General features: G+C 41.0%; 1 protein-coding gene across 1 annotated transcript in view; it reads left to right on the top strand.

Annotated features, from left to right (window-relative positions):
- Positions 1-13,937, top strand: part of MYO16 (myosin XVI) — a 543,552-nt gene that overhangs the window by 453,844 nt on the left and 75,771 nt on the right. Inside the window, exon 29 of the mRNA XM_036831092.1 lies at positions 12,270-12,366. Within this exon, the coding sequence (XP_036686987.1) occupies positions 12,270-12,366 (97 nt within the window). The remainder of the gene's footprint in view (positions 1-12,269; positions 12,367-13,937) is intronic.

The raw sequence follows: 13,937 nt of genomic DNA on the forward strand, positions 1-13,937 counted from the left end.
GTGAGAGAGAGAGAAAGGAAGAGAGGCTCTGAAGGAAGTAACAAAGGGCAGACTCCACAGTCAATGAAATATACGTTTCCTGTTTGTGCTTATTCACTAACAGAAACAATTACAGGCCTTCCCTGGCGCTACCACTGCAGGGGGCACAGGTTTGATCCCTGGTCAGGGAACTAAGATCCCACATGCCAAGTGGCATGGCCAAAAACATAAATTATTTAATTAAAAAACAATTACAATAATTATTTTCTTCATCATCATCCTCTAATGTAATCTTCATTCCTTATATCTTCTCATGTAAGGCATGGCCTACATTCCACTGCATGTCTCTCTAAAATATACGGCCTTGGAAGGATTCACTCTGACAGTACTAAGAATTGCAAGATTAACACAACATTAAATAAAATCATTGGATGAAGGAGTGATTATTTCATTAATCCAAAATAGTCCAGTAGAGAAAAGATAATAAAAGTAAAAGCAGGAAACTGTTAAAAGTTTTAAACATGCTCCACTTTCTTTACATCTTTGAAGACGAGACCATTGTATCAGGGCCCTTGGCTCTTATTAGCACAATAAATTAATGGTTTATAGCCTTTGTTTTATTACTCGAGGGGCACTTCATAAATCAACCATAAGTTCAAGCTAGAAAATAGCCTATAAAATTACTCTTTCTCTCATATTCCTCCTCTTTCTCTGGCATTATTAATGTTGAAAATAATAAAAATTAGGGATCTAAGAGTACCTCTTGGTACTATGTTCATTGTGACTGGGAAGTACTATATATATGCACGTATATGTGTTTCCTTTTTTCTCATGTACTAAACACGTACATATACACATATATATGAATATAATTTTGTTATAGTGTCCAATCTTTATAAGAAACTTGAAAATTAGAGAAGAAAATATAGATCACCCACAACTGAACTTCCTAAAGATAATTACTCCAAACTCTTGGTGCATATTCACTCAGTATTTAAAAATAACATTACAGATGTTTGATTCTTGGACAGTGTGTCTCCCTTTTCACTCTGAACTTTATTGAGGATAAATATTACATCTCTTTTTTTCTTATATATTTTCACACACACGTGTGTGTGTGTGTGTGTTTCACGATCACATCTCCTGGAGTCTGGGTCATAGTAGACAACCAGTGTTTGTTAAATGAATGAACGAACGAACCTCCTACCTATTATCACGTTTCTTTCGGAAAGGAAAGTATCCACAATCGAGTCTGGCTGATATGTGTGATAGTTTCTTTTTTAAAGTCATTTTATGTTTTCCCTCTCAGCCTCATTAAGCAAAAGGCTTAGTGTAATATCTGGCACTCAACCATTGCTAAATGAGAACAGGGTATGCCTATGGCTAATGCAATTTTCAGGTCTTAGGAATCAATCTACTTTCTTCTAACTCCAGGTCAACAAGCCTTACTGAGCACCGTTTGTGTCCTGAAATTCCACAGGCAGTTGTGATGCAATGTTAAGGAGGAATGGCCTGTCCCCCTCACAGGGGTCTTACAGTCTAGTCTGGGGGGGGATGGGAGGGTGTACCATGAGCAGTAAACGAATAAATAATTACAGGTTAGGATCCTGTAACTCCTCACTGGGAGGGAACCAGGGTGGACACCGTGATGGCGAATCCCAGGGTCCCTAGCTCAGGTGGGCGGGGATCATAACGGGCATCTCCACAGCCACCACGTTCAGGCGGAGACCTGAGGGCTGGAAAGGAACCGGTCACGTGATGGGGCAGGAAGCAGTGTGGGGCGGGAGCCCTCTGTGCTGTCCCGAGGGGAGGGCAGCCCAAGAGAAGAAAGCTGATGGGAGCAGGATGGTGGAGCCCCGAACACCCACCGGTGACAAGGAGAGAGAGACCACACTGTGGGGCAGTGTTTCTCAGCCTTTGTTATTTCACTGTCGCTCCCCTGCATGGAAAAAAATGAATGAGAGAATAGGACTGGGGGACACAATCTTAGCTGTTACGATGGTTTGTGGCCCCTCAAGGATCAATCTTCCTGGACAGGCTTGGCTCTTGACAACTACTGAAAGAATGGTGGTCCTGCCTATGCCTGATCCAGGTCCATCTCTCCTGCGTCAGCCTAGTCTTCCCCACTCCAGATTGATGTCGTCATTCAATAAGCCCTTATTAAGCACCTGTTGTATGCCACAAATCTTGTCATAGCTAAGGGGGGTTTTGCCCATCAGGAGCCAATGTCACCCTCTGAGGCAGAATCCACCTTGCTGAGAATGGATGCTTGGAGGGACACAGGGGGACTTGTATGAGCAAAGCACAGCGTTCTACTTCAAGTTCAACGTGAAGCCATGGATGAGCTTTAAGGAGGGTGTCAACATGATCTGATTTAGGCTTTAAACATGAAAAAACATATCATTGGAAAGCAAGACTAGAGCTGGGAAGCCAGGCAGTAAACTTAAGGTGGTAACCTACATGAGACAGAGCAGGGGTAGATGGACAGAGAGGGTAGCTGAGGCGGAGAAGGGACGGAACCTCACAGGGACCTTCAATCAACAGTCTTATCATATTTAACTGACTCAAAAAGTGAACTCTCTTTTAAAACCAGCACATAAGTTTAGGTCAGGAATATGCTCAAGCTCTTTTTTTTTTTTTATCATCTTTATTGGAGTATAATTGCTTTACAATGGTGTGTTAGTTTCTGCTTTATAACAAAGTGAATCAGTTATACATATACATATAACCCCATATCTCCTCCCTCTTGCATCTCCCTCCCTCCCACCCTCCCTATCCCACCCCTCTAGGTGGTCCCAAAGCACCGAGCTGATCTACCTGTGCTATGCGGTTGCTTCCCACTAGCTATCTATTTTACGTTTGGTAGTGTATATATGTCCATGCCACTCTCTCACTTTGTCACAGCTTACCCTTCCCCTTCCCCATATCCTCAAGTCCATTCTCTAGTAGGTCTGTGTCTTTATTCCCGTCTTACCACTAGGTTCTTCATGACCTTTTTTTTTTTTCCTTAGATTCCATATATATGTGTTAGCATACTGTATTTGTTTTTCTCTTTCTGACTTACTTCACTCTGTATGACAGACTCTAACTCCATCCACCTCACTACAAATAACTCAATTTCATTTCTTTTTATGGCTAAGTAATATTCCATTGTAAGCTCTTATGTGCAGGTGTGAATTTGCTGCACAAAATAGGTGTGGAGCTCCAAAAGATGGAAAAGACCATATGATATTGCTTATATGTGGAATCTAAAAAAAAAAAAAAAAGGTACAAATGAACTTATTTACAAAACAGAGATAGAGTCACAGATGTAGAAAACAAACTTATGGTTACCAGGGGGGAAAAGGAGGGGGAGGTATAAATTGGGAGATTGGGATTGACATATACACACTACTATATATAAAATAGATAACTAATAAGGACCTACTGTATAGCACAGGGAACTCTACTCAATACTCTGTAATGGCCTATACAGGAAAAGAATCTAAAAAAAGAGTGGATATATGTATATGTGTAACTGACTCGCTTTGCTGTACACCTGAAACTAACGCAGCATTGTAAATCAACTCTACTCCAATAAAAATTATAAAAAAAAGATGGAAAGGACCTGGCCCTCTTGGAGTTGAAAGCAGAAGACAGTTCACAAAAATAAACATAGATGAGTCTCTAAGCAAACATGAACACACCACAGAACATTAGGAAAGCTAGGTAATTTTTTAAAAATCTAAAAATCTAAAAATACTCTTAAAGAAGAACAATATAAGATCACATGATCAGGATGAAGGTCTATGAGGATTCCTATTTTTAGAAGTAAAGCAAACCTCAAAGTACGTAAATGACAGTAACGTGGCTGTTGCTGGTGGTGGCAATGCTCCCTGAGTCGGTGTCTGTACACACCCTGGTGAGGACAACGGCTCTGATGGTGTTTACGCTGCTGTTAATCATTTATGACGTCACATTCCACAGGGCAGGTGAATATTATTGACATTATTGAGCCCGTTTTGTTAAAAAGACAGACTAAAGGTGCTCCTTCAATGAATCCATTAACTTATCCAGTGCACTTCCCTCTGTGATTTTGGAGCTAATCAGCCTCGTCTGGGTTTGGCACTGGTTTGCTTTTCACAATGTGTCGCTATGGGATGAAGAGATCTGTTTTTTCTGTTAAGCACTCTTGACCATATTGGTACGATTTCCATAATGAAATAATACATAGGATCACATAGTGCGTAATTCACTCGTAAGCACAAAATAGTAGTTTTTATTCATCACCGCTTGCTGTACAGGTCATACTGTTCTAGGTGAGAGTAATTAATTTTTCTTAACCTGTAATTATATGTAATTCGAGCCAAACCACTTTCTTCAAATACCAGAAGATACAGTACTCTTTTAGATGTGTGTAGCTGTAATTATCTTTTCTGCGTTGAAGTTAAACTTCAAGAATAGTCTATTTATAACAAAGAGAAAAGAACTTGTATTTTAGTACAAATGTATCCTTTGAGGATGTTTAAAAGTACATTCAGAGCCAGACTGAACATTAGAATATTTATATTTAGTAGTTTTTCAAAGCCACCATGAAAATGTAAAATCTTGAAGTATTATTAATAAATATAAATATGCAAAATAGTGGTCTTCTGTAGAAACTTAAGGAATCCAAGAAGCAAACGGGGGAAATATGTGAATTCAGCCTGGAAAAGATGGCTTTTAGTTAAATGGTTGTTTTACTGAGCTTCCTCAAAGGATAAAGCAGATTCTGTCCATCCCTGTGGTCCTAGAGGCTGGCACAGTGCCTGGTATTAGGAAGGCCCTAGGCACATGTTTGATTTATGACTGGAGGGATGGAGGGGTGGATAGATAGAAGGATGGAGGGATGGATGGAAGGATGGAGGAATGAAGGGGGGGATGGAGGAATGGAAGGATGGATGAGGAATGGAAGGATGGATGGAGGGATGGAAGGATGGATGGAGGAATGTAGGGACAGATGGGTAGATGGATGGAAGGATGGAAGGATGGAAGTATGGATGGAGGGATGGGTGGAAGGATGGAGGGATGGAGGGATGGAAGGATGGATGAAGGGATTGATGGAAGGATGGAGGGATGGATAGAGGGATGGGTAGAAGGATGGAGGGATGGGGGATGGATGGAGGGACAGATGGGTGGATGGATGAATGGTGAGTGAATAGATGGATGAGACAGACAGATGGTAGGATAGGTGGGTGAATAAATGTGAGACAGGAAAACCAGGAAAAGATATAAGATACAGTGCACCTAAGTACTACGTGAAAATGATAAATAACCAGAGATGTGTTAAGGACTGTCCATAGCGTGCCTGTGGAAATGCTGGGGTTTGGGAGGCTGCTTCTGTTTGAAAGAGATTACCTGGTAGGTACAGAAAGTGCTCTGCATGGTAAAGAGGAGAAAGATCTGTGTTTTAAAGGAACACAGTGACATTCTCAGATCAGCAGGAAGAAAAACAAGTCTGATGGGAGAGAGAACCAGACATCAAAACACATAAAAAAGTGTGTTGTTCTTATGATTGCCAATAAAGCTATTTTAAAAACTGAACAGATTGACATTGGTAGGGCACTTTAAGAGATAGATACCAGGGCATTTTTTGAAATTCTAATATTACAGTAAAAGAAGTTGACTATTTTTAATCTAGCTATGATATATCTTGTCTTTAAATGGGAAGTATTTGTTTGAACAATGCTTAATGTTTTTAGAGCAAAGGAGATTGAAATTTTTAAAGAATCATTTTTTGTCTGTAATAACAAGCATAAAGCATTTTGCAGCTAAAATATAAGCATCCACAATAAACTATTTCTCATTAAAATATAATCTGGTAATTATATGAGGTAATTATTAATAAAAACCTTCCAATAATATGACATACAATACGTACGAGACATATGAGATAGCATCTAACATAACAATGGCAGCAGCGGTGACACCATTCAGTAAGAACTCTGTGCTCAGATGCTGTAGGCCCTTGATACTGTCTGCGCAAGCCTTGAATTGCTTTCTGCTCTCAGGGAGTATGTGGGAAGTTAGAATAACAGTCAATAGCATCTCTTTTAGAGGAGTGAAATGTGTTAGATCTTCAGAGATTAATAGAGATCATATTATGGAGGGCTTTGAATGCTAAGCCCTAAAGTATGCATTTTAGCTTAGAGGCAGTATAAAACCATGGAAGGTTTCTGGAATATTAATAAATTGGAGGCAGTGGGCAAGGTGAGTCCAAGAGTAGGTAAAGAATTAGAGGATGAAATAGGTCCTAGATTTTGGTTTACAATTATACCAGAATGTGATGGCACCAGAAATATGAAATTTAACATCTTTGTTTCTTGAACTGCATGAGATGCATTTTTATAAAATGAATGAATTCATATAGTTTAAACAGATATAATTTTTTAAAGATTCATTTATTTGAAATAAATATCTGAGTTCATGTTGTAGCTCGTGTCCATTAAAATCACTTTCTTTGAAATTCTGCTTTTTTCCATTTTGTCATTCCATCTACTTTCCTTCACCCAATATGTCTAAACTATGACCTTTATATTTTTCCAACATTATTCTAGTCCACAAATACTTCACAGTCAAGTTGAACATTCAGACAGGTATACCAATAATGACAAAACCGGGAATTCAGTGGTATTCTAGAGCTATCTACAAGGTACATTAGTGACATAGACACACTACTGTAATGAATTCATTGTTATAAAGTATACACTAGACTGAGAGTTCATGAAGCCATCTGTGTTTTGAAGGATGAACAGGGGCTTATCAAGTAGATGATTTAGAGAGAGATGAAGACAAATAAACAGTATACGCTAAGCCAGAGGATAAAAACAAGTTCCCATTTTGGAACAGTAAGAACTACGATATAGTTTGAGAATAGATAAACTTGAATGCGTTGAAAAGGGATCTTACTACAGAAAGTCTAACAAACCTTTCAAAAGAGTTTGAGCGTTATCCTGAAAATCATGGCCTGCTATTAAATAATTTTAAGCATGGAAGTAACACAGCGAGATGGATGTTTAGAAAGATCACTCTGAAGATAGTTCTGCCCGTGGGCTGCCAATCAGCGAGGGGTGGTCAGATGGGGGACGTCCCTAAAAAGGTGAGGCCGGTGATGTGCACTTCCTGCCATGGGAACGGGAAGTGTGGGTCCCTTTACGCTCCCAAGAAGGGCAGCCCTCCTCTGCGTCTGCGCCTCTGTGATTGAAAGCAGTAATCAGTGAAGCTGATGAAGGAAAGGAGCGGCAGGGGAGGAGCCTCACAGGTGCCCTCCACACCCCTCTCTACTGCAGCGTCCAGGCCGCCTGCGCTCCATGGCAACCGCCCATCCAGCCCTTGTCTGTGCTCCCACAGCCTACGCCTCTAAAACAATCCCTGGAAACTGTAGCGGTGATTGAAACTTTCGAAGTCCTCGATGACAATTGTGTGTAATCTTTTAAAATCTGTCACTTCAAAGAAGAAAAAAAAAAAAACAAAAAACCTAATGGTTTTCTAATAAAAATAGCGATGACTCTAGTTCACAGGTGGTTTACTTTTACAGGAGTCAGAAGGACGTTAACATTTTCATCTCACATAGGAGACGATGCATCTAGGAGTTGCACCCTGCGTCTAGGGAGCACAGAAGCAGAGGACTCAGTAGGAGAACGTGTCAACCTCTCCTTTTCTCTGGTTATGAGAGCATCTTTTTATAAGAGAATGCAGCCAAAATCAAGAATGTAGGTGATCTGAACATTTGGTCTCATTCCGATGAATCTTAATTTGTTGGATTTGATATAGCATACTAAGGCACTGATTACAGAGAAACTGTACATGAATTCATCACAGAGACAAAATTAAAATGGCCAACACTTTTCTCCTAGTCAGTGTCATTAATAGACAATGTAAATCCTTGAAAATTTTGGGAGCTTGTCTGGGTTTTCCTGATGAAGATAGATTCCTAGATTTATGTCCCGCTAATCCATGGTATCAGTGAGAGTAGAGGCCATAAGGACTAAAATGTATTATTCAGAATGGTTTCTGAGGAAGGAATCCGAAATACTACTAAATAGCTAATTTCATTCTTTAAGGAGAAAGAAACATTTACTAAAAGACCAGCACAGCCAAACATGCTAAAATTTCTAGCGAGCACCTCCAGATATAGGTGAGATAAGTCATGTGGTAAGCAATAAAAATAAAGAATGAATGAATGACTCTACCTGTTGGATAACTGTAAAGTAAACCCAAATAGCTAAATAAAATTTTTTTTTAAATCATCCGAATGCGATGGTAGTACGATACCCAGCCATTTCCACAAAGTCTTCAGCTGTGTCTTAGCAGGACACTGGCAGTGTGGATTCAGACTCCCTTCCTCCCCTCCTCCCACTGAATCAGAAACCCAGAAGCCCTCCTCACTCACAAAGCCCTTGGCTTTACCTGTGCAGGGAGAATTTCCATGAGCGTAACCACACCAGAATCTCACAAGGAGCTTGGGAGCGGCCCCGTCCTCTGGCTCCCACCTTCCCTGTGTCTGCCTGTCTAGCATCCCACCTTCCCTCGCACGTGTCCTGTGACTCACATTGCCATCCTCTCCTCGTAATCCCAAACCGTGGATCCCAGCAACACCTCCTTTTTTGCTGCCTCCGAGTCTGGCCTGACAGGCAGATCTGCCATGTGAAACACTCAGACCACTTCTTAACTACCCACTCTTGAGTCTTATGAAATTTCTAATCATTGTGAGAAAATCCATTTCATCCATGTTTACTTCCCTTCAAATTTAGCTTTCCTATGTGACCTGAAAACTGCCTATTTCCTGAAAATACTCCACTACGAGGTTTCACTTTTTCTCATCTTCCTTGTCTTGGTGGAGGAGAGGGGTGCAGCTGAATCATGCCCCCAGCATTCTGTCTTATGTTTTTTTCTTTTATTCCCTCCATGGTTTATCCTGTCACCTGCTGAGTTCCAGGACTTATTTCCAGCTTGATGAATGACTTCCAGGCCTGGCTTATGTGTTCATTGCCCATCATACCTTCTTTTCATCCTTGAGGACATTATCATCTGTCTCTGTGACTCATCTTATCCTAAGACCTCAGAATTCCTTGTCTTCTGTTTCTAATCTGAATCCACCTTCCCCACAACCCCACCACTTGTGAAGTGCAAGAATTCATATTCTTCAGGAGATGTAAATATACATGTGCAATGGCAAATACCTAATGCCATTGTGAATAAGTGAAACAAAGAATCATTCATAGGGTGCTGTGGGAACACAAATGAAGGTCACCCAAGCCCTACTGGACGTGGAGAAAAGGATATCAAAAATCCACTCCTGGAGGTGGAGTAAAAGATAAATAGAGGTTGGCCAACAGACAAGCAACAGTTGTAGAATCTTCCAAACCCAAATCATTGATTTCATTATACTGTCCCGCTCACAGCCAAGCCCAACAATGCATTCTCCGGCCACTTTCAAGCAGGAACTTTATAAATTTTGAATACAGTTTCTAAAATTATTTTTATAAAAGTTAGACGGGATCCTCTTTAAATCTTCTAGTGTATACCCAGTGTTCACAGGAAAATGTCTATTCTTCACAATGTGGCCACCGGTTACATGTGTAGCCTCTTCCCTCATCACTCTCCACACGGCTGCACCTCAGGATGGTTTGTCGTCTTCTGTTCCTTGCCTAGTTTTTCTGTCCCACATTCATCTTTTCCCATCATCCCTGGAAAATTTTTATATCCCCAAATCTAGCACAATTCTCAAGATAAACCTACTTTGATTTTTGGAACGGCTGTTAGAAATGTCACTAGATGATCTTATTTGCAAAGCAGAAATAGAGACACAGACATAGAGAACAAATGTATGCATACCGAGGGGAAAAGGGTTGTTGGTGGGATGAATTGGGAGATTGGGATTGATACATATACACTATTGATACTATGTATAAAATAGATAACTAATGAGAACCTACTGTATAGCACAGGGAACTCTACTCAGTGCTCTTTGGTGACCTAAATGGGAAGGAAATCCAAAAAAGAGGGGATATATGTATACATATAGCTGATTCACTTTGCTGTACAGTAGAAACTAATACAAACATTGTAAAGCAACTATACTCCAATAAAAATTTTAAAAATAAAATAAAACAGTTGATTAAAAAAAAAAAAAAGAACAGGGTAAGGAGTAAAAATAAATCATAATCCAATCCAAAACCAAAAAAAAAGAAATGTCGCTAGAAGAGGTCTTAGTCATCCCTTCCAGCTGTCTTCCTGCCCGGGGTCTCCATTGAATTAAGGGAGTAGAACTAGAATCCAGCTCCTCCACCTCCATCCGGAGGTCTTGTCTCCATGGTGCGCTGCCTCCATATGTTCGTTCTCCACGAGTGGTCATTACTGATTCTACCCGTTCTGTAGTATTGCTGCCTATAACTCTCTGGGAGTTTCATTTTGGAACCCAAGTTTGCATGAATTTTGCTTTGGGGATTGAGTTTCCTGCAGTGAGTTGCATACCACAGTCGACAATGAACAGAGAGATGACGTGCTCCCTCCTTCCCAAAGCCTGCCTCACAGCTTTGCTCTGTGGTGCTCGCAGACAGTACCAACTGTTCTTCCTGTTGACTGCCAAAATCAGTCAGCAGTTGGGAAGAAAAAAAAAAAAAAAAAACTCTATGAATTATGGAAAATAACTAGGGAGAGAGAATGGCACTACAGTGGGGGGGAAAAGTGACAATTCTCTGTGGCCACCCATTCAAGTGCCTGCCTCAAATCTCAACCAATTTAAAGAACACTAAATGAAGAAGGACATCTAGTCAACCAGGGGCCTGTGAAACAGGAGAGCAGTTGAGGGCTTGTCCTGTCCATCCAAGTGGCTAGCCCGACTGCCATAATGCAAGATTTGAGTCTCAGTCTCTTGCAAAACTGCATGCTTCATTAAGACGACAAATCTTGGCTAAGGGGAGAGCTACATAAGATGGGAAGTGACAAAATATGTTCGGAGTAAACTCCGTTTCCATGTGAAAAGCTTCATAAGCTACCTCTGGCCAAAGCATTCTAATGACAAGTCTGACCCGTCAGCCTTTTTGGTACCTCATGGTGTGTATAAATGTGCCAGCTTCGGGTGTCCCTTTGACGTCTGACACAGGCTGCGGCGGTAAGGGGTGGTGTCAGCATTTTAGTGTCCGCGGCCCATGCTTGGGAGCACATGTGTTGGTCTCTCATCTTCATGGTGTTTGTCTCAAGTGCTAAGAAGATGACTATGAACATATCACAAGGTTTGCCTGAGCTGTATTTTTTCCGTATCTAACAGGATATCACCTCTGTGTGTCCACAGCTCTTCCTGTTAGTATTTCCCAGGCTCTTCTGCAATTATTTACGTCTGCTCCCCCAAGAGACTCTGAGCATTTCCATTGTGAAGGGCATTTCTTACCCCTACCACAGTTCTGTGAATTCTTAGAAAATAAGCACAACACACCAGAAAATGATTTTGAAAACGCATGGTTATGGCTTATTGTTATGTGTTTTTCAGAACTTTCTTTGGCAGCTCTTCTCATCAATAGCGGAACATTTGGACTGGCTTGCATACCACCAGAGCTTTTAGTAGAAACTGATTCAGTAACATGCTGAAATTCCTTTTTTAAAATTCTAGACAAGGATGTTCATTGTATAGCTACTGTTTAGGCAGGCATCTAGCAGATTACTGCTCAGAGATGACGATGTGAAGACTTTTTACTTTTGTGCTGCGGTTCTATCATTGCAGTTGTATAAACATTTGATTTATAATAACATATGGTGTAGTCGAAAAAAAATCATTGAAATGAAACAGTTTTGTGCATCACGTTTAAGTTGTTTTTGTTTTTGGTCTTTTTGTTTGTTCACTTTTCCTTTTTCACAGACGCAACCTCCCTGCTTTGAGTTGCGGAAAGAAAAGGATCATAAAATAAAGATAAGGGTTTAGCTCTGGGATTTGGGAATTCATTCATGGGAACGGTTGTATCTTCCAATAAAGAGTCAAGGCCCGTGTTTTCCCTTTGCGCTGCAGGGGGCAACCACAACAGCTGTGGTGTATGGGTATTTGCAAACGTTAGTGACAATGTATACACACAGCAAACATACTTACTAGACCAAAAGCTTGGGGATTCTGACGAAATGTAAAAGTGTTACAAGAATATGGAAGATGTACTGGAATTACTTTTGTTCGCTTTGCTTCTTCTAATCCTTTTCTGGAAAAACCTCTTGCCTGATTATTTTCCCGTTGTTATTTTGGCATCTTCATGCTGTTAAATGTTTCCCTGCTGTTTGCGTTTTAGATTGGTGTTCGAAAAGTATTTCTGAAATACTGGCATGCCAACCAGCTAAATGATTTGTGCCTACAGCTGCAGAGAAAAATTATCACCTGCCAAAAAGGTAACAGTTACACACTTCACAGTAACAGTTCAGTGACATTTCTGAACTTTGATGAGTCGGAAAATACAAAATCAGTTAGTGAACCCCCACGTTTAAATGTTAAGGGAACCTACATTATAGTGGACCCTGCCATGGCTCTATGCCCATCCATCCATGGCGCTACCTTCAGGCAAATAAATAGATTTCAGGGGTTTCAGAAGCACTGTAGCTAAGTTTGCTATTTACTTGTCTCTAGATCAGAGTATGCAGACACAGCTCATGCTTTATTTCATGATCATTCTATCTGTAATTCTGCATCAAATTTTCACCTAAGTCATAATTTGGAAGAGGGGATATACATACCTTGTAATTTATGCATCCCTCACCTTGAAAATATTCATGCTTGCTGATCCTCCAAGAAGCACAGGACAAGAAGAGTGTGCCTTTGAACCCACAGTGGGAAAAAAAAACCAACCCATGTGACACTTGGGTGCAGATCTGGAGCCAGATTCCTAGGCCACGCCAGTCAGCGCCCTTGGTATGCTAGAGTTTGGAGGACTGCCACAGCCAATTAGCCAAACCACCTTTTAAGTAATTCCATGTATGCCTTGGATAAATGCTTGACTATTTTTCCTCTGTGAAGGGATAATAATATTTGGACTGTTATCTTTGATAGCAGATAGCATCTATTTCATGTTAACTTTGAGAGTCCATTTAGAATTGTTTTTTTCTATCAAAACCCAAGTGACTGTCGAAAATAGGTACATTTTAAAAATCATAACTATGCCTCACATGAAACATACAAACTTAATAGATTTTTAATTTTAATTTGCTTAATAGTTTAATTGTATTATATATCTCTAAAGAAAGGTAAAAAGGGGAGAAATTAATCTACAGGCTAACTTTTGGTGGAAGCAGCCGTGATGAGCTTAGCTCTGTAATGTATCTGAAACTATTAAAAACAAGTGCATCTCAGAGAACGCGGAAAACTGCCTTATCCTGTTCAAGCCTCTGTCTATGCGAGCCCCTGGGGGATTCCTTCAGGCACACCCCTGGCTGAAATCTCTGACAGGTCCCATCGTTTTCTGACGATAAAAAGTCCTGCCATATGCTAGTTCCTCAAACAGACTCGGTTCAGAATTTAGCAAGTCCCGTCCACGTGAAGGTCAAAAGTCAGAATCTCATTCCAAGTTAAATCGTCCCTCTCGGCTCCCACCCCAGGTGGGAGCCGAGAGGGACGATTTAACTTGGAATGAGATTCTGACTTTTGACCTTCTTAGGTGCCCTCCGGGGGGAGGGAATAAGTAAGGGGACAGGGCCGCCCCTCAGTCCGACCCACACCCATGTGACCTGGCCTGGGGTTTCTCTGGCCAGCAGGCAGGCAGGGGTTAACAGGCTCTCTGCATATGTGGGCTCCTTTCAGCCCTCACCTGTGCTACCCACCTGGGAACCGCGAAATCTCTCCTTTGGACGTCACTTGGAAGTCCCCATTGACACTGCCTGTGGGCCTGGGCGCTCTCCAAGAGGAAGTCTCTTTAAATGACCCCTGGCAGGCATCTGTGTCTTGATAAACGAGGTCTGGTGGCCAAGAA

This window comes from Balaenoptera musculus, chromosome 18 (genome assembly GCF_009873245.2).
Source record: "Balaenoptera musculus isolate JJ_BM4_2016_0621 chromosome 18, mBalMus1.pri.v3, whole genome shotgun sequence".
NCBI lineage: Eukaryota > Metazoa > Chordata > Mammalia > Artiodactyla > Balaenopteridae > Balaenoptera > Balaenoptera musculus.